At 38.0% G+C, this 21,925-nt stretch overlaps 1 protein-coding gene across 9 annotated transcripts in view; it reads right to left on the bottom strand.

The window, feature by feature from the left end:
- PCCA (propionyl-CoA carboxylase subunit alpha) overlaps positions 1-21,925 on the bottom strand; it is a 416,136-nt gene that overhangs the window by 270,427 nt on the left and 123,784 nt on the right. For all 9 annotated transcript variants that reach the window (XM_045481124.1, XM_045481175.1, XM_045481160.1 and 6 more), the window contains one exon: positions 9,456-9,492. In XM_045481124.1, coding sequence (XP_045337080.1) covers positions 9,456-9,492 — 37 coding nt within the window. The remainder of the gene's footprint in view (positions 1-9,455; positions 9,493-21,925) is intronic.

Genomic DNA, 21,925 nt, shown 5'->3' with positions numbered 1-21,925 from the left:
GCATCTCAACTCAACTCCTCTTTCAGTCCGGTGTCTTTCACTCCTTCACATATACTCGTCCCAAGTGTATTTCTGCGATAAACTTCCAGAATCTGTTTCCAAAGGAATTCCACCTATTACAAAGGAATACATTTGAAAGGCTATTACAGTAATCAGAGCAAGAGGTGACAGGAGCTTAAACAGAAAAAGGAGCCGAGAAATGAAGAGAAGCTGATAAATTCAAGCTTTGGGAGATAATGACTATCATGCATAAAGAGCAAAACCACAAAACCAAATAGAATAGTGAACAGTGATCATGGGAAAAGCCTCATTGCTGATATCGAAACTGAAACCTCTCCACTTCCTGCCTCTGTGATACATGACACTGCACATGGCAGAACTTCCATGAGCCCTCTTATTCCCTGAACAAGGCTGGCACAGAACAAGGCTGGCTCCCACAACATGACTGCTGGGAAGCAAACACACAGGACAAAGAAACAGTCTTTGTTGCTTAAGATCACAAGAGAAGACAATAAATATGTGGAATACTAGAGGGCTTATGAACTAATGACAACTATATGGACTTGAATAAAAACCAGCATATTACTAGAGCTTTCCAAGAAAGTACAATTCAGAATCTGCTGGGAAATGTGGCTGTCACACAACACTTGGCTACATTGAAAAGCTCCTATTGTATATACAAACAGAGGTAGTTTAAGTTCAAGCAATTTGAGGTAATGAATTCCATTATCAATGCATTACTCATGTTGTGTATACTTGGTCATAACATTTTCTACTGATCTTATTGCTGTCTTTTATTTCCAAATCAGTAATAGTTAATTTTAGCATTATCAACTTAGTTTTGCCATACGCTTTGGGTTAACACATTTAGACTGAGGTGATACATATTTGCATCGAATACTATCTGGGATTTATCATCATCCAGTAACTGGAATGTAAACATGTTATGTATTGCAGTCCAACTATGAATGACTCATATCTCCACTACCACTGCAGATAAATAATATATATATTCTCTAAAAAGATACTGTAAGTGATCCTTATTATCACTTTATTTTTCCCAATGGAAAATTTTTTAAAAGTGTGAAAAGGGCACAGGATGGTTTGCCCTTCCTACGTTGGCCATACACACACAACACAAATAACTACAGAAATATATTTAGTTTAAATAAGAATGAACCAATACTGCACACATAAAGATACAATCAAGACACGTTATAAGCTAAAGTAAACCAAAACATAACATGACTTGTTTTGATTTGGCAAGGAAAAAGCAATTATCCTTTTTAGAAAAACTGATCTTGTCTACCTATTTCCCTCTACTCAGGCAAATAAAAAATTAGATCCCTAGCTCTGCTCTAGGAACAAAAATAGAGCACATTTAATGTATTGATAGATTAGAGCAAAAGGGGTTCACACACAGCAAGTTTCCAAACAAAAACCAAAGGCTCAATGTTTTCACATTACTGTTGGAACATTATACACAGCCTCTTGTGTAACAGAAGAACAGAAAAAAGAAAAGGTATGCAAGAAAAACAAAAGATGAGGAAGAACTGAGAAAAGCAAAAGAGAGGCAATGGGAAAGAATATGGAAAAAATACACAGAGAGAACTTGTGAAATCACGCTAAAACCAAAACGTGTATGTTGGAGTAATAAAAGAAAACAGAAGTACCCTAAGTGACGGTGGGAAATGAAGAAAGGGGACATAGGACTCTCATTCCCCCATCTCCCAGGGATTATCATTCTGACCTCAAATGACCACATTACTTCAATGATGGGAAAAGAGCAAGGTAAAAAATCCTCACTTTTTAATGGATTTCACAAAGAACACCATTCTCTTCAACCTAACTTTTTCCTTAGGCATTTCTTATTAAATCTCCTTAGCATATTAATCATATCTTCTACTGTGGACCTATTTGGAAAATAAATTAACAGAATGTGAGATTGAGAAGAAGGTATACAAACTGTAACAGTTCTTCAAAGGTTTCTTCAATATATCTTCAACCACACAGCCGTATACCATGTGTGAAATAAACAGCATGAAATAGAGGAAATAAAAGATTTGGGGGCTTAGCCAAGTATTTTTATCCCTCTTAACACAATTTGTTCTTATGTTAAAAAAAAAAAAAAAAAAAAAAAAACACAAGCAACTTTTTATGTAATGATATGTCAAAAGGAAGATGGGAGGTACAGACAGGGGAAAAGAGCCAGAACAGAGAAGAAAGCAAGACCACAGCTCCTCCCCACTAACCAGAGCCAGAGGCCATGGCAGTCCGAAGACTAATATCAAAAAGAAACCAATGGAAGGGGGCACCTGGCTGGCTCTGTCGGTAGAACGTGCAGCTCTTGATGTAGGGGTTGTAAGTTCAAGCCCCACATTGGGTGTAGAAATTACTTAGAATAAAAATCTTTTTTTTTTTTAATTTTTTTTTCAATGTTTATTTATTTTTGGGACAGAGAGAGACAGAGCATGAACGGGGTAGGGGCAGAGAGAGAGGGAGACACAGAATCGGAAACAGGCTCCAGGCTCTGAGCCATCAGCCCAGAGCCTGACGCGGGGCTCGAACTCCCGGACCGCGAGATCGTGACCTGGCTGAAGTCGGACGCTTAACCAACTGTGCCACCCAGGCGCCCCTAGAATAAAAATCTTAAAGAAAAACAAGCACACACACACACACACGCACGCACGCACACACGGGAGAGCCTATCTTGCTAAGAACATAAGATGTCACCATCAGAGAGAAGTGAGAAGGCAATAAGGATCAGTCACATAATCTCATACATCTGAATCTAAGATTCCTAAAACTGCCATTATCCCAGCCTAATGAATCCAAGGACAACCTTCGAGAATTGATGAGTAGTTGTTAACAAGCACATACTAAATTTACTTGAATAATCTTAGATTACTTTTTAATTATCTATTTGCTGAGACTTTATCATGGTTTACTTAATGTTCCAGTTCTTCCCAGGTATCTCCATTACAAAATTCAAGATCAGGAAAGGGGGGGAGGAAGTGAGAAAATCTCTGTCAAATTATGGTCTATAAATATTGTGAAAAAAAATTTAATGTATGATTACTTAATTCATTTGTATACTGATATACACATTTCTATTTGTATTCATTCACTGAATAACCACTTGCTGAATATATACTATGTGATGAGCATTGTCTTAAGTACTAGAAATGCAAGGAAAACTAACTCACATGGTCAACTTTATTACAAAACAGTAACTAAATGAACATAAAACAACCATTTGCAAAGATAAATAGAATCTGTTTAATGCAGGGAATCCCATGCTATTTTAAGAGAAAAACAATCCATCAATATACTTCAATAAAAGCGGCAAGGAGATATTCCCATATTGAAATAAGTCCTGAGAACATTGCAGGACAAAGAACACACTTTATGAGATACTGTTTGGTTTGATATTATTTCATCCTTTCCTTAAAAATGCTTTATAACCCAATCATTCAGTTCTTCACGCCTTTTAATAAACACTTGAGGAAAATGTGTATTTTTCTAATGTTGTGCAAAGTATTCTGTATATATAAGGCCTAATTGGTTTATAGTGTTGTTCAAGATCTGTATTTCCTTACTGATCCTCTGTAGATATTCTTTTTGTTGTTATCGTTGTTGTTTTGACTTAAACAACAAACATTTATTTCTCATAGTTTTGGAGGCTGAGAAATAGAAGATTAAGTTGCTAGCAGATTCAGCGTCTGGTAAGAACCTACTTCTTGTTTCATAAACAGCCAAGAGTCCTCACATGGTGAGAAAGGCAAGGGAGCTCTCTGGGGTCTATTTTTTTTTTTTCATGGAATTTTTAAAAATATAATCTATTGTCAAATTGGCTTACATACAACACCCAGTGCTCATCCCAACAAGTGCCCTCCTCAATGCCCATCACCCACTTTTGCCTCTCCCCCACTCCCCCATCCACCCTCAGTTTGCTCTCTGTATTTAAGAGTCTCTTGTGGTTTGCCCTCCCTCCCTCTCTGTAACTATTTTTTCCCTTTCCCTTCCCCCATGGTCTTCTGTTAAGTTTCTCAAGATCCACATATGAGTGAAAACATATGATTCTGCCCTTCTCTGAATGACTTATTTTACTCAGCATAATACCTTCCAGTTCCATCCACGTTGCTGCAAATGGCAGGATTTTTCTTTCTCACTGCCAAGTAGTATTCCATTGTATATATAAACCACATCTTCTTTATCCACTTATCAGTTGATGGACATTTAGGCTGTTTCCATAATTTGGCTATTGTTGAAACAAAGTGCTGCTATAAACACTGGGGTACATGTGCCCCTATGCATCAGTTCTCTTGTATCCCCTGGGTAAACTCCTAGTAGTGCTATTGCTAGGTTGTAGTGTAGTACTATTTTTTGTGAAACCTCCACACTGTTTTCCAGAGTGGCTGCACCAGTTGTATTCCCACCAACAGTGCAGGAAGGTTCCCGTTTCTCCACATCCTCGCCAGCAGCTGTAGTTTCCTGATTTGTTCATTTTAGCCACTCTGACCCATGTAAGGTGATATCTCAGTGTGGCTCTGATTTGTATTTCCCTGATGATGAGTGATGTTGAGCATCTTTTCATGTGTCTGTTGGCCATCCGGATGTCTTCTTCGGAAAATTGTCTATTCATGTCTTCTGCCCATTTCTTCACTGGATTATTTGTTTTTCTGGTGTTGAGTTTGGTTAAGTTCTTTATAGATTTGGGATACTAACCCTGTATCCAGATACGTCATTTGCAAATATCTTTTATATTTGGGGTCTCTTTTATAAGGATGCTAATCCCATTCATCAGGGCACATGGCTCTGTCCTGATGACCTGATCACTTCCCAAAGACCCCACTTCTAAATACCATCACATTGAGGATTAGATTTCCACACATGAATTTTGAGAGGACACAAACATTCTGTCTATAGCAATTGGCTAGAACCAGCCGTGTGTTAGAATTGGCTTTTATTAGCTCAGAAGAGCCAACTGCTAAATTTTCAGGAAACTTGGTAATACCCAAAATGCACCACTTTCTAATTATTTTCCTACACCTGGCTATATCTATGTTCTTGATGCTATTGTGTTGGCATGGTGGAAATACTATAAAATGGCATGCTACTGTACTTCTCCAAGTTCCACGTTCAATAGTGTCTCACTGGTAGGGCGCCTGAGTGGCTCAGTCCGTTAAGTGTCCAACTCCTGATTTTGGCTCAGGTCACGATCTCACGGTTCATGACGTCAAGGCACATGTCGGGCTCCACGCTGACAATACGGAGTCTGCTTAGGATTTTTCCTCTCCCTCTGCCCCTGTTCCACACATGCACGTTCTCTCTCTTCCTCTCAAAATAAGTAATAACGTCTCATTGGTAACTTGAAATTGGCTATGGTAGAAGTAGTGACATCACGGAAATCAGCAAACTTTCTACAAATCAAGGATTTTTTTTTTTTAACTGGAAGGCACATTGTTCAACTTTATTGGTGAGAACTCCACACACCTGTCAGAATGGCTAAAATTAACAACTCAGGCAACAACAGATGTTGGCTGAAGTTTGAGGTGTTCAAGAAAGCCGGTGTAACTAAAGTATAGCAGGCAAGGCGGGGAGTAGTATAAAATGTGATTGGAGAGAAAGCAGGTGCCAAATCATTTGGGGTTTGTAGTCAGGCTAAGGAATTTTGATTTTATGTAAGTGCAAGGAAATGCCATTACAGGGCTTCAAGCAGATAGGGAGTGGGATGAGATGGGGGTGTGTCCTTATTATTTAGAGTTTTCAAATATCACACTAACTGTTATGTAAAGAATGGCTTTGAAGTGTTTAAGAAAAGAAGCAGAGAAACTATTGTCACAGTCCCCGAGAGGACAATGGTAGTTTGGGAGAGGGTACTAGTCGTACAGATAGTGAGTAGTGAACACAGGAGGTATTCTGAATGAAGGACTGACAGTATCTATTGATATATTGACATTAGGATGACAGGGCAATGGCACCAGGATAGATCTTGGGTTTTAGCTTTAGCCACTGAGTAAATGGGAGTGACATTTACTGAGATGCAGAAACTGTGGACGAAGCAGGCTTAGAGGATGGTGAATCTGGGGATCAGAAAACATTTATTTAAATCGGACATGATCTGCAATTGTTGAGAAAGACGTGCCAAAGAAAAGAATCAGAACAATCTGGAAGCTAAAGGGCAGGTTAAATGACAGGTTTCAGATTTACAATTTCTTTTCCTTTCACCAATCAATTCAGCTTGATTGTATTAAGGACCTTTGATCCAGTAAAAAAAAGATCAAACTTTAATGCAAATCAGTCTTACTGATTACTGTTGTCTATCTCTGGGGTTAAAGATAAACCGGGGATCAATAGCTCTGTATCTGTAAACTTAGAGAGGTCAAAGGAAAAAATCAGGAGTGAGAATGAAGGAGACAAGGCAGACCAAAAATCAAGTACACAGAGGTAACATATTAAGCCCTAATGGTCTCTCACCCTGTCGACGATACGAAGCTGTTTCTTTAATGCCACATATAACATGCTTAAGTGACTCACAGTATTTTACACCAAGTGGTGACTGAAATGTTAGCTCTCATCCTCTAATCCCATTAGTTTAGCAAAAGTATAATGAAAAATCGATAGTCTTTGCAGCTAAATGAACCTATATTTAAAAGCAGGCCCACCACTCAGTAGCTCTGTGACCTTGAGCAAATTACTTACCATTTCTAATCCTCAGTTTCTTAAATGTAAATGAAAATAATTAACCCAGGAATTAGCATTAGAAATAACATTCACAAAGGGCCTGTAACATGGAAAAAATGCTCCATAAACAAGAGCTACTATTATGTAAAAGACACCTAATTCATCAATGCTCAAGGCAGTTAGCTTCCTCCTTTGGCCTCACAGATTCCTGTTTCCAGGAGAGAAGACTCAAGAGAGGAGGGAATCACAGAAAAGCCCAATTTAATTTTCTCCAGGTAACACAGAAAGAAGGAAAGCAGAAAAATATGTCAATAGGTATATATGACATCGTCAATCTGCTACCCATAAATAGACAGTTTCAAAGGTTTGATTATAATTCAGTTGTTTAGAACTAGGAGCACATTTTCCTGTGGAATCAATGTTTAATTCAACTCTTAAATGAATTCACCAAAGCCCATCAAAATCATAATGTAGTTAAAGTGTGATAGATCTCAATAAAATGAGTAGAAAACAAAACTGATGAATCACCAAAAAATACAAAATACTGAGAGTGGAATAATATTTAATTTCATTTCATTTATTTTAGAAGCTGGCACTTCAGGGAAACAGTTTTATGGGAGGTTTCAGTGGTGATTCAGGGGGGTTTTCAGGGAAATTCCAAGAGCTTTATAATAGGCTGATGACCCTGGTTCATTATTATGTTTTATTTCACCTCAAATTTTATGGCTTCCCTTTCTTTCAGCATAAGCAAAACACTAGCACTGTTAGACTTCACAGCCATGATTACGATCATTTATTTCACAAATGAGAAGGTATAACTGGAGAAGAATGAGAAGATAGGAAAGAGGAAGGAGTCATAAAGGTTGCGCCTAAATATAAAGAAAAGAGCCTGCGATGCAATTCGGTAACTCCTTAGCTCAAAGGGGAGCAAAGCACAGCATTAAAATACTGAGGAAAGCCAGGTGATGAGAACTGTTCAGAGTCCCACTATGATTAACTGATTATTTTAAAGGTCACAGATTATTTGGGGGAAAAAAAGAAAGAAAACATAAAGGACAAGACATGAAAAAGCAAGCAAAGCCATTTGCAGCCTGCCATTTACACAAAGGAAATGCTTAAGAGGTGAAGATTCATAATTGGAAATAAAGCATGCCAATATAATTCAAGATTTTCTTCCAATCCCTTTCATTTCTCTAAATTTATCCAAATATTCTGTCCTTTTTATGTAGATACTATTGTGTTAACAGTACTAGTCTATCTTACTCTGTAGTTAATAACAATACCACCTAAACTAGAAAGATGACTTCTTAAATCTACACGAATACAGTAGAATGAAGTGAAATTACTTTAGAAGAAAGTCTCCTCAAAAGCCAGCAGGTATATGCTACCTGCCTCTTAGGCTGTGAGGAATGACAGTGATTTCAAACTTCAGAGAGACGCTTTTGATTTTCTCAAAGAAATAAACCACGAATCAGTTCCATGCAGTCCAACTTATTCAGCAATCCAGCAAATCTTCCTGTGAAGTACTGAAATGGTTTTTTTGAAAATGTTGATGTGTCAGAAGAAATGATTAAGGAAGAGATGTTATAGTCAGATAAAATAAGATTTTCTAAGACTGGGTCTTAAATCCAAATCTGTATCAGTAGCAGCTATGTTTGCAAAACAAATAAACAACGAAACACACTTAACCATGAGCCAAACCAAAATAATTTAGCCAGACCCAACCAGAAACAGGGACACAACAAGCCAACAACTTTCCAGATCACTAAAGAACTGTTCAGCTAGCCTGAGCCAATTGTAAAGAATGTATTTACTAATGCAATCGATTACTTTCAGAAATAAGATGTATATACCATGTATCACAACTCTGTAAGTGTTGCCAAATCAAATGTTCTCCCAGTGGATAAAACAATTCCAAACAGTGGATCTTAATGACAAAACAGGACCAAAGAAATGTTAATGCGGGATGCTGAAAAGTTTGGCCCCATCTGTGTAGGAATGCTAAGAAGGTGAGATTTGCTGACTGCTGAGCATTGTCAGATTTCTCTCACAAACCTACAAAGTTCTGTCAAATGTATACAAATACTAATTTGATTAACACAACTGTAAAGTAACTGGATACCACCACTAATCCATGATAACAATTTGTCCTCGCCTATTTTTTTAATTGGCAGATACTGAAAATATAACAGTTGTCATGAGCAATAAAGGAATATTTTTTTTAAATAAGAAGTTGATAAGCCCTGCCCTAAGTATAATTGTACCTAAAACAATCAAGTAACACAGTCATTAACATGTCCTTCAGTTTACCGTTTACTCCAATTTAGAATATCCAGTTCTGATTTCTCAAATTCTGTTTCCTAGCAAGATTATTAAAATATCTTAGGACAAGGTAAAAACTTGAAGAGCCTTGTCAAATGTGAAATCTTCATTTTAATCATCTATGTCTTTAACCTTAATAGGTTGTATTCAGCTAAATACATAAAATTTACATTATATCCAATCTCAAGAGTTAAGACAATTCCTTCTTTTAATTAGCCAGTGGTTTCAACTTACAAAAGAGCTGTAATTAAAAAGTCAAATTACTCTTTAAAGTTCACTTTAATCATATGCTAATTCAGCAGATAAATTCTTCCAAAGGGACAAGTAATCAGAATCCTAAATGTATTAAAATATTATTTGCTCTATGGGGTTACTTATTACATGTTTACTCAACCGTATCTGTTGAAAGACACAGAAACTCTAGCAAAGTTAATTTAAGAACTTACCAATTTCCCTTGCAATTCTGACAGCTTCATCTGCATCCTGTAAAAGCAGGAAATGAGAGCCAACATTAATCCCATCAGCCATTGCACAATGTCTTTAGGGCAGTCATATATTGCACTACTGTCTCCTCTGATTCATTTAATGTTCAATTTTACAACCTTCTAACTCTTTTCTTTCAGAGAAATGTAAAATTAATACCATAAGTGGAATGTAAATTCTACCTCATCATTATTATATTAAGAAACTCAAAGCAGTTTGAAATGAGCTGGCAGGAAGCACTACCAGAATTGCCAAATGATTTGGTGCAGTTGCTGGAATTTAACAGCAGAATTTAGATGTTTACAATCAATACTGAATCATAAATCAGATCATTAAAGCTTGTCTACAACCAGCTTGTTCCTGTCCTCTGATATTTACATGTCATGTTTTCCTGGATTCTGTCAGCAGGGGGAGTTGATTCTCTATTGTTTCAGAGAGGCTCAAGATTTTCCAGAAATAAAAAAAGTAAATTTCCAATATCTCCAGGAATTGTCAATTGTCTCCCCAAAAATTCCTTTAGTAGTTTCCATTACTTTTTCCTTTTTATTTCATTATTTTGTCAGGTACATATTTTATCTTTATATCTTATTAAGACAAGTAATTTAAAACTTTAAATTCCATGAACCAACTTATGGGGGAAAACTTGAAAAGCGCCAAGGAAAGCAAATGCCTCCCAGAACAGTACAAGGTAAGAGTTGATGCATGTAAGAATTATTGCCAAATACCAACCAATGCAACTGAAAGGAAAAAAATTTCCCTTGAATCTAAACCATTTCATTGATCATTAACTTTCACCTAACACGCCCAGCACAGGACACTCCTGATACATCTCCCCATGGAAAAATAAAAAGACAGCTGAAAAGAAGGTGTTACATCCAAGCCTCCCTAGTAAATATGCCTTTTCTTTACAATTCAGTGATGTAAACTAATCACAAGGAATAACAGTAATGTTTTGAAACCATTAGGTAGTGAGAATGCCTGAATTTTTCAAAAATAACTTTAAAATATTAAAGTGAAGACCGGTATTTTTTAAGCTTTTAAGCTAGTAATCTAAAGGTGTAGAGTAACCATGTCAGAATTCTCCCCCAAAAGGAGGGGCGGGGGATGTTTATAACTGGTTCATTTATGTCTAATAAAAAAAAAAAAAATCTTCCTTAAAAGTCTTCAGTACCTAATAACATCCCCTGAATAAGGAGGTTGGCAGGGGAAGTTGTCAGAAAAATTTAATTTCCTTTCATTAGCCAGTCTGCTCCACAAATAGGTGCTTGTTAAGTTCAAAGCGGTCCTGAAAGCAACATCAGTTTTAAGTCTCTCTCTCTCTCTTTTTTTTTTTTTTTACTCCAAGCAGTCACATCTGCTAATGAGATTTTCCAAATAACAATTGTTTGCAAGTCAGAGATAAATCTATACCTCCCACTCTACTCTCCCAAAAAAATCAAGGTTTACTGTTTTATTACACCTTGCTGTTTTCACTGACCCTACATTCTCCAAATTTTAGCTTAAAGGGATAAAAATCCATGAAAAGGGTCATTTAAGAATGTTAGTGGTTTCCACACATTGAGTTTGGAGGTTCTTTGTTCAAGCCAGTGACAGTTATTGGAGAATACTTCCCCTTAATAGCCTCTCTGTCAGGAAGTGTTAAAGCTGCCAAATGCGGACAATTAGTGCCTCGCGAACAAAATACAGGAAGAGTGCTGGCTGATGGAGACTGGATTATAAGAAGCCTAGAAGGAAACTTTTAACATGTCTTTTCTTTCAAATGTGTAGTAGTATATTTGCAAAAGATATTCTGAGAGAAGATAAACTGCTGTCTCAAAAGTCTGTTATCTTGAGAGAACTGACAAACAGGCAAATGTTAAAAGATAATGCACAGAATTCATTAGTGATATTTATTATGTACACATTGTAGATGTGTGTATATAAAGATATCTATTTACACAAAGCACAACTTATAAAAATTTTGACTGTCACAAATCCAACATTTCTATAAATAACCACAAAACAATCCTGTCTTTTAACTTAATCAGTATGTTACATTTCCTTACCATGATGTGTTATGCAATATTTGGGACCTTAAAAAAAAAATCATTATCAGGGCACTTGAGTGGCTCAGTTGGTTAAGTGTCTGACTCTTGGTTTCAGCACAGGTCATGATCTCACAACTTGTGAGTTCAAGCCCCACATCCAGCTCTGTGCTGAGGACACAGAGCCTGCTTGGGATTCTCTGTCCCCTTCTCTCTCTCAGCCCCTCCCCTGCTCATGCTGTTTCTCTGTCTCTCTCAACAATAAACAAACATTTTAAAAAAAATCATTATCTAAGATTCAGGTTTAACTGGGCAACCTGTATTTTTATCTGACAACTCTTAAAAACAAATTTTTTTTCCTACTATGACAAGCAAATTTTACTAAATTCACTTCCAAGTAAAATCAAACTGCCTTAAAAATAAATTTTTCACTTGTCATTCATTTATCCCAAGATATTTTATTCAGGACATATTATATATATTATAAAGCTTGAAGACCTAAATCTCTCAACCCAGCAATTTCATTTTTAGGAAGCTATCCTATACACATAGGCACATGCATGCACACAGAGAAATATATAAGTAAAATTATTTTTAATTTGTTGCTTGTGATTTGATAAGAAAATCAGAAAAACAATTTTAAAGGTTTTCAGTAAGGGACTGGTACCAAAAAGGATACATACATGAAATGGAATATGCCATAGTCTTTTAAAAGTTTTAAAAGATGAGGTTGATCCGTATGTAATACTATGTGAAATAGTTCTTGCACCCACAGAACTTAACAGACTTGTTTAATAAGGGAAACTGAAAGAGAGCAAACAAACCAACCGAGAACTGAAATAAATGGCACATGGAAACAAACAGTACTGAGGGAGACAGGGAGGGAGAACAGGTTTTAGACAGACTGCCCAGAAAGGGTCCTTCTGGGGGTGCCTGGCTGGCTCAGTCAGTACAACGTGTGACTCTTGATCTCGGGGTTGCGAGTTCGAGCCCCAACTCAGAGGTAGAGATTACTTAATAAATTAAAAAGAAAAAAAAAAGGATCCTTCTGAAGTGAAATATAAACTAAAGCCTGAAGAAAACAGTCGCTGCCATGGGAAGATTAGGGAAAAAGAAGTGTAGACAGAAGGAACAACATGAACAAAACCCCAAATTTGGAAGCCATTTCCTATGTTCTAGAAACCAGGTCTGTGAGGTGAAAACTGAAGACAAAAAGCAAGCGGCAGAAAAGGACAGTATAAAATCCGGTGGAAGGCATGGCCTCTCCAGCAGGACCTTTTGAGACTCAGGACACAGTTCCAAATGCCTTGGCTCTATGCCAGGGAATGAGGACTAGGGTTTAGGAAGGTAACTCTTCCACTTCAAGAATATGCCAAATATAGTGTGTGCCATGGGGGAAAGCAAGTTGTAGGATAATATATATATGACCTTATCCACATTAAGATAGAAAAATACCTTGGAATGCTCATCAAAGGTCATGTATGGACATATTCAACCACCTCAGCTTGAGTTACTGCTCAAAAATAGGATTAAGAGTTGGAGAAGAGGCAACTTTGACTTATGGCTACAGACCCTTAGGTAGATGTTTAACTTTATTACCAGTAAGATCAAAATTTCATACTTCATACCTCTTTCACAATTTAAAAATCAAACCAGCCACACTTGAAGGTGTTATTCAAAATACTTAATGATTTCCAGGACATTAAATGTTATCACAACAAACTAGTATTCCCAAAATGTGCTTAAACTTTTCATGACTCCCCACTGCCTTACAACCAAATTTTAATTCCTTTACTTTGTGTCAGTACTTGATCCCGCCTGCCTGCGCCACCAGTCTTGTCCCCAGTCCCTCCCTACCTCTGCTTTCCTTCCCACCCCCAAGCCCACACAGGCATTCCTCCAGCTGCCTGGCCTTTACACCTCCTCCTCAGCTCATCCAGAAACCCACTACTCTTCCGCCCCCTTCCACCAATCCAACTCTTACACTATACGCCCCATACCAGGCCCTGACGACAGGAGGGAACAAGAAAGGCACCATGCCAGCCTTCATGTAATTTATAGTCTAGTGGAAAAGACAGACCCTTACATGACACACAGTGGCTAAGAAATCATTATTGAGATGCATGTTACGCAGAAGTGAAGAGGGCATGTGACAACAGGGAATCTCTAATTTAAAAACAGAGTTCCTGGAAACTTCTCAGATACTGCAACTATGAAGAGAGACCTGCAAATGAAAGAAAGGGTGGAACAGAGTCAGCGGGGCTGGGGCCTGAAGAGTAAGCCAACTGTACAAGGAAGCAGAGCTGCCACAGGCCACAATAAAGACACTGAACTTCAGCCTAAGAGCAAGAAAACCGAGTCCCCACTATGGCTGCATTCTGAAGAATCTGAGCTTATAATTTGCTCATTATTTTGAGTATTGTCTACCCTCTTCATTTCCCTACCACATTAAAGTACAACCTCCAGGAAAGCAGAAATCACTAACCGGTGCAGTGATATATTTTAAATGCCTACAACTGCCTGACACATAGTAGTCATTCGATAAACAGCTGTTGAATAAAGACTATGAACACATGAATAGTTTAGAGAGAGGCAAGAGGGATGTGAGGACTTTAGTTGGGAAGCTATAGTCCAGATGAGAGAAAAACTACCACTTTCTCTCAAACACAGGGGTGCGTGCTTCACATCTCACCTAAACCTCACCTTCTCTAGAAAGCCTCTCCAGCCCTTCTACACCAGGTTAGGTGCCATTGCTGTGCAACATTACACTCTGCCCTTCAATTATGACAGCCCCTATCACTTAATCTCCCTGACAGCAATGACTAGGTCTGCTTGCTCTCTATGAAATCCCCAGAGCTCAGCAAGTCAATACATCCACACGTTATTTGTTGAATGAATAAACAACTATGCATCAGCTTCCACAGAAACCAGCCTGTTGCAGTAGGTGCCAGCACCAACAGAAGGGCTCATCTCCAGAGCATCAGTGTTTGAAGCAAATAAACTTCTAACCAAGGAGATGTAGTGGCTTGTTCAAATCGACACATCTAAGTGATATACAGCAAGGGAAGTACCACTTGGTAGCTCAGAGCAGGAGCTCAAGAACCAGATGGGCTAGGGTTTTGCTTCAGTTTAACACAAAGCACACTCAATGAAGTACCACTGCCACTGGGCAAAACCAAGCCCAATATGTGCCCTTGTCTTTTTATCCTCAGTCAAGCACTTTTTTTTCATGTTTTATTTTATTTTTGAAAGAGAGAGACAGCATAAGTGGGGGGAGGAGCAGAGAGAGAGAGGGAGACACAGAATCTGAAGCAGGCTCCAGGCTCCGAGCTACCAGCACAGAGCCCGACACAGGGCTCAAACCCACCAACTGAGAGATCATGACCTGAGCCGATGTCAGACGTCCAACTGAGCCACCCAGGCGCCCCAGACAAGCACTTTTCTTACTGCATGCTGCAGCTTCAAATGTTTGAAACTTGGGTTTCACAAAAACTATTCTTTAAAAAAAAAAAAAAAAAAAAAACTTAAAAAATAGTGCTACCCAAGCTGTAATTTTAAACAAATGTTTCATTAATTTAAAAGATCAGACTTTAGGGTGCGCTGGTGGCTCAGTCAGGTAAGCGTTGACCCTTGGTTTTGACTCAGGTCATGATCTCACAGTTCATGAGTTCAAGCCCACATCAGGCTCTGCACTGACAGCGTCGAACCTGCTTGGGATTCTCTCTCTCTGCCCTTCCTGTTCTCTCATTCTTTCAAAATAAATAAATAAATTTTCTAAATAAATAAGTGATCAAATTTTACATGGCAGTAACTTTTCAAATTGAAGGGCCACACATTATACTAAAATATAGGAGAAAACAACAGATATTCAACCTGATTTATAAAAATGTAAAATAAGTATTAAACTTGATTTTACCAAATACACTTCACTATTTATATAAAACAAATCCCTTTTAAGCAAAACATCATTACTTCTTCACAAATCTAACTTGGCAATATTTGAAGAAAAAGAATTGCTTCTACTCTTTGCTTTAGAATATTGTTTTCTTTAAAAAAAATTTTTAATGTTTATTTATTTTTGAGAGAGAGAGACAGAGCACGAGTGGGGGAGCGGCAGAGAGAAACAGACACAGGATCTGAAGCAGGCTCCAGGTCAGCACAGAGCCAGACGCAGGGCTAGAACTCATGAGCTGTGAGATCATGACCTGAGCTGAAGCTGGATACTTAACCAACTGAGCCACCCAGGTGCCCCCTTTTAAGATTTTATTTTTAAGATTCTAAAGTGATCTCTATACCCAACATGGCGTACGAACTCAAAACCCCAACATTAAGAGTCGCATGATCTACTGACTGAAGCAGCCAGGCACCCCTAGAACATTAAGACAGTTCCCACATCTATGCATTATATGATATACAACATGTGAAAATATTACAGGGATTAAGACAGCAGATTCCATTCAAGAAGTGTTCTATACGATAACATTCTATGATTTATTAAGAGAAAATTTCTCACAGGTGGGACAATTATCCCCTGAAAATCAAAGAAAAGTCAAATACAAAAATTTCAACACAAGGAATAAAACAAATTTGGTGCTATTAATGCCCTTATACAATTTTAAGAACTTAGAATATTTCTGTTTTTATATCAAAAGTTAATACAATTGAGAAAACACAGAAAAGTATAAAACTAAATGAAACAAATCATTAGCAATAATATTCCTGATGGCTTCAAATCAGGAAGAAGGACAAAGGAATGGTCTAACAATATCATTTGATTCTATTCTCCTAAATGATTATGATCCCTGTGGTTCTTTCTCTAATCCCAGCCTATAAACCCAGTTTGAAAGAAGCCACACTCAGGTTCTGAAGTTACTGAGCACTTGGGACACTGATGAGGTAAATATTAAGCTGTGTAATTCCAAAACAGCAGTCCCAGAAATGCAGAAAGAGTAAAGACACCACCAGAACCAGTAACTATTTCTTTTACTCCTCTCTTTGAGCATAATTTACATTAAATGAGCTCTATCATCTAACCAAAGAACAAAACAGTCAAAAATTATGTTTTACAAAAGAATACGATGGGAGGAGTGGACGATGTTGCTATATCTAAATAAGCAGATCACAAAAATGTCCAAAGGAGTTGGGGTGCCTGGGTGGTTCAGTAGGTTGAGCATCCGACTTCAGCTCGGGTCATGATCTGGTGATTTGTGAGTTCAAGCCCCACGTCGGGCTCTGTGCTGACAGCTCAGAGCCTCCCCTGCTCATGCTCTGTCTCTGTCACTCAATAATAAACACTAAAAAAAAAAAAAAAAAATGTCCAAAGGAGTTAATAAAAATTGGGTGGTTTTTCTACAAACCTATTTGTTAATACTCCATGGCACCTACCTGGGGGGCATCCAAAGTCCAATGGCTAAGAACACAGGTGCTGGAGCCAGAAGGCATGAGCTCCGACACTGGCTCTCTGACAGCAAACCAGTTACCTCCCAGGGTGTCTCCCTGGAATTGGGTCTCCTCATCTCTAAGATGGAGATAGTAACAATACCTATTTCATAGGATCACTGAGAAGATGAAATTAGCTAAGGCTAAAGTACAACGGAACAGTATGTGGCACACAGTATGCTTAGCAATGGCAGTCTGCCACCCAAGAGTCCCAAGTTTGTTTCTTCCCTGCCTGTCTTTGGTTGGTATGTCTTGTGGTCATCATGCAGCCTCTGAACCCGTACAACACAGAACTATTATTGGTATTACAATACCACAAAAAACGTGCGCCTGCATCCCTAGAATACTCCACAGGATCAGATGATCTGTATACTCACTATTGCCAATGAGCAAGGGAAGAAGGGCAGGGAAGGGAAGCAAAAACTATAAAAAAGACAGGCAAATTCAATTCGTTATCACTGATGCTATGTTTTGCATGCTAAAAAACAACACTGACACCCTATTTACTTCTACAGTGATTCAGACCATACATGTCCTTGCTACATACATATATAGCCTACCCACTCAACCCCGAACTCTACCCTCAATGGATGTCAGTCCTGCTACTAATTCATATAAGAAGCTACTTACGGTTTACTTTCCTTGGCTGGTTCTACAACAAATCAGCAACTGTTTTGGGGGGTAGGAAATCATTGCTTCAATATAATATGGGTAAAAGCGTATCTGTACACAAAAAGCATCCTCAAACTATTCTGCATTTGTGTATAAAGCAGAGCTAAACTTTCAGCAGTCCTGGGTTCAGGAAAATAGTTTCCAGCTGACTGTGTTTTCCAGACAACTCCGAGTCAAGCAGACGACTATGTTGTCTACAGACTATACGTAGTCTATAGACTAATATACTTTCAAATCTTACTAAACTTTAGTACACATTTCTATTATTACTGTCAGCATAGCAAACATAATTGAATCTTTTTTCAAAAATATAGAGCCTTTGAGGCATCAAGAGAGTTCTTCTTGGTTTAGCAGGAGAAAAGGATACTGATGTCTATACTGTACTTTGTAATTATAGGACACAGCTTTTCAAATTTTTGGTTTTTTGGTTTTTTAAATGATTCCCTTCATGCTAGTTTTTGTTGTTATTTGGCTCTTTCTGCTAAAGCAAGGGTGCAGTTTGTAAAATCTGGCTAACTGGGTGACAAAAACAATGACTACTTTAAACCTACACTGCATAATCCACAAACCTCAAATTACCACACTCTGCTCTGAGATGTAATAATCCTACTATTCTCTCTTAAAGGGCAATAAGAATTCAGAGAAGTTTAATGAATTTACCCCCAAACTGGAATGCTGATAGATATTCACAAGCAAATGCAGCCATTTCATCAATGGTGGTTCCTCCCTCTGCCCCACTCCTGACGTGTACCAGATCATATAAGCTATAAATTCAGCTTCCACCAGGCACTCCACACCAGCCACTCTGCTCCATCCTAATACTTTATTTTAGGCCCCTATCATTTCTTACTGAGGAAAAGCACTTTTAATTCACTGACCAACCTCAAGTTTTGTACTGCTTCAATCCTTTTTCCACATCACAAACCAAAGTAAGTTTTCCAATTCTAGAATTCTATCATGTTAACTTTTCTACATCAAACCATTCAGAGGCTCCCAAAGCTCTAAGGCTAACCTCCAAAACCAGGCACATAGCAGTCAAGGCCACATATACCTGGATCCTCGTTTTCTCTCCAGCTTGCTCTTACTACAGACCCATACACCGCAGACCTGCAGTTTTCTAAAGCTCCAACCGTCTCGGAGCTCTAAGCTTTCACGATAAGATGTTCTCACTGACCCTGGAGCTGTGTCTCCATCACCACCCTCACTCTTTAGCTAACTCACTACTGCTCAAACTTTAGAAATCATTGGTAGATCTGCCAGGATGCCCTCAAACTAGGTTTGGTGCCCCTCCTACGTGGGTCCCCTGCACTCTGAGCTCTGAATTATTAAAATGTATTATGTTGCCTGTCTACAGCCTCCTAAGGGGACTTGAAGCTCTTTGAAATTATGGTGTGCAGTTGTTATTCTTTGCTAGACAAGTGGGCTGGGGTTCCAAACCCTGTCTTCTACCAGCTTGAAATACACACTTCACTGCTCTCAAGTTCCTGAGGTCAAGTTAATAAGATGTTGAATAGAACAGAACTTGTTAAAGGCCACTTTGGTTCCTCTGCCCCCCCACCCTGTCCTACCCCCATGTGCATACATACTCTCTTTCTCAAAAATAAAAAAATAAACATTTTTTTAAAAATTGTGTTAAGATTTTAAAAGAATGTAGTAAACCATCCCTCTATACCCTCCATACAACAGCATAAACATTCAAATGGGAAAGGAACAAAAGTTTTAAAAAGAAATATAATGAATTGAAATCACATTAATTTACTCAAGTTAGATGTGAAAATTACTTGGGGGAAAAAAAGTAGAATATAATACAATTGCCAAGGAAAAAAAAGAAATTTATCTTTAAAGATACCAGAAGCTAAGTAAAAAAAAGAGAGACAGACAGAAAAAACAAGGAAAAGAAAAAAAAGGAAAAAAAAAAACCTATGGATTTTAAAAAACACAATTATCTATAATTAACACATACATTCTTTCAATGGTAAAGTACTGCTAATGCAATTGCTAAAACCACAAGATATTCCAAAAATTTACACTGTTTATTTGTATAAGCAAACCTTCATCTGCATAGATACCCTTAAAAGTAATCTTTTACCCAACAAGTCTAAACTATAAAATGTGAAAAGTAGTGTAGTTCCAAATGAATACAGAGTCACTACACAAGAAATCTAAATTAATAACCAAACTTAAAGAATAAGTACAGCTTCTCATATCAAATAATTAAAAGCAAACTAGAAATAATACCAGCATAAAAATTTATCAGCCAAAATTATTTTCAAATGCTTATCAGAAAACTATAACCTGCAGGTTCATTTGTGGCTTAACTAATTCAGACCATAGGTGCCAAGAACTGTGTACCATAAAGTTAACACAGTAGGAAGAATCTGACATTATTTAAGAGTATGACTGGATCTTAAAAATCACCTAAAGCATACAAGAAGACAAAACTGAAAAGATAAATGGGTTTTTTTTCTTCTACTTGCTACTTTTCCCTATTTTCCAAATTAACAGAGGTTGCAAATTCAAATGCAGGTTGTCAAATGCAGCCTCTCTGAAAAGACTAGGAAGCACAAGCAAAACCAACTTTATTACCTACTACAGTTAAAGATACCATCACTTTGAGGCAATCTTGGAAGTTCCACTAAGTTCTGTTCAAGACCCTAGATTCCAAAACTGTAGTGATCTTCGGATGCCTGCTGAGCCCCCCACCCAGGGGTGTCCCCAAAAACAATGGTGAGAAAAATCTCACTTTGGGGAGAGTCCCAATTTCCTTTTCAGGAACCTCAGAAACCAGGAATCTGTTGATATCATGATTAGATTTGAAATGTTTATTATTGGAAGAAGCCCTCCTTTTTATTAACAAAACTTTCCTTATTAGTAATAAAATATCCTCAGCATATCTTGTTCTAAGTCCATAGAAAGAGTTCATATGGAAGAAGACAAGTATAGGACCTACAAATTCATCATTGTACTAGCTCCAGAAGCCAATATATTCAGATGGTTTCATCACATTGGTATCTAAATAGGATAAAATTTGCTTTGAAACCTGTAATAAAACCTTGACAATCTTCTCTACCTTGTTTTGTCCATGGGAGAGATCTCCCCTTCAAATCTTAAACCACCACAGCACTGCATATTATCAGGTCTACAATCAGAGATAGCCAACCATTAGGTTGGGAGCTCAAGATGTGCTATTATGAGGTTCACATGGGTTCGTCACAGGCCAAGCCTATGCTGTGAGGCAGACTTCTCCTTAAAGGTACTAAATTCAGAAGTTATATTTATGTTCTTATCCTTCTAAATAGCATACTCTCACCTAGGATAATTCAGAATTATAGTAGACTATTTTGTAACCCTTAAGTTTAATTTATTTATTTTTGAGAGAGAGCGCATGCACAGGGAAACAGCAGACAGAATCCCAAGCAGGCTCCATGCTGTCAGCACAGAGCCCAACACAGGGCTCGAACCCACAAACCATGAGAGCATGACCTGAGCCAAAATCAAGAGTCAGGCACTTAACCATCTAAGCTACCCAGGCACCCTTCTTTTGTAACCTGTTGATATGGTTTGAGAGTCACCTGTGAGGTGAGGGGAAGACTCAAAATCTCAAACACCTAGTGTTCTGCTATTTTTTTTTAATACAATGAGGAAACCTCCAAAAGGAATTCAGATTCCACATTTGTTTCCTTACAAAATTCATAAGGAAGACAAAGCTCACAGGGAAGAGGAAAAGCACAGGAAAAGTCAAGTGAAAAATGTGAAAAACTTACATCTCTCTCAAACCTCCTGGTCTTCATCCTGCTATTCCTTTTCCTCCATCCTGTTTTCCTCCATTTGCCCCTGCCCTGCTCTTTCTTCCACTGACCTGCTCCCTTATTCTTCTAGTTGGCCAGAAACCCTCAAAGCAACATTACCTTTTAAAATTAAGATACTGTCGGGGTGCCTGGATGGCTCAGTCAATTGAGTGTCCGAATTTGGCTCAGGGCATGATCTCACAATTCATGAGTTTGAGCCCCACATCAGGCTCCCTGCTGTCAACACAGAGCCTGCTTCAGATCTTCTCTCTCCATACTCTCTCTGCCTCTCCCCCCCTTTTCCAAAATAAAAAACATTAAAAAATTTATAAATAAAATTAAGCTACTGTCAGAACAGGGCTAGCCTTGAGGGCTACATTAAAACTTTGGTCTCTCCTGAACTAAGTAGTATTAAAGACTTTCCAAAGCTTACACAGATTAGACAGATATTTACAAAGAAATTGAGGAATGTATAAATAATCTAGGGCCCTCATATTTGTATCAGTTGGT

The sequence above is a fragment of the Leopardus geoffroyi genome, chromosome A1 (genome assembly GCF_018350155.1).
Source record: "Leopardus geoffroyi isolate Oge1 chromosome A1, O.geoffroyi_Oge1_pat1.0, whole genome shotgun sequence".
In the NCBI taxonomy this organism is placed as follows: Eukaryota; Metazoa; Chordata; class Mammalia; order Carnivora; family Felidae; genus Leopardus; species Leopardus geoffroyi.
Note: the sequence above shows the minus strand (reverse complement) of the source record. Positions and strands in the feature narration are given on the sequence as shown.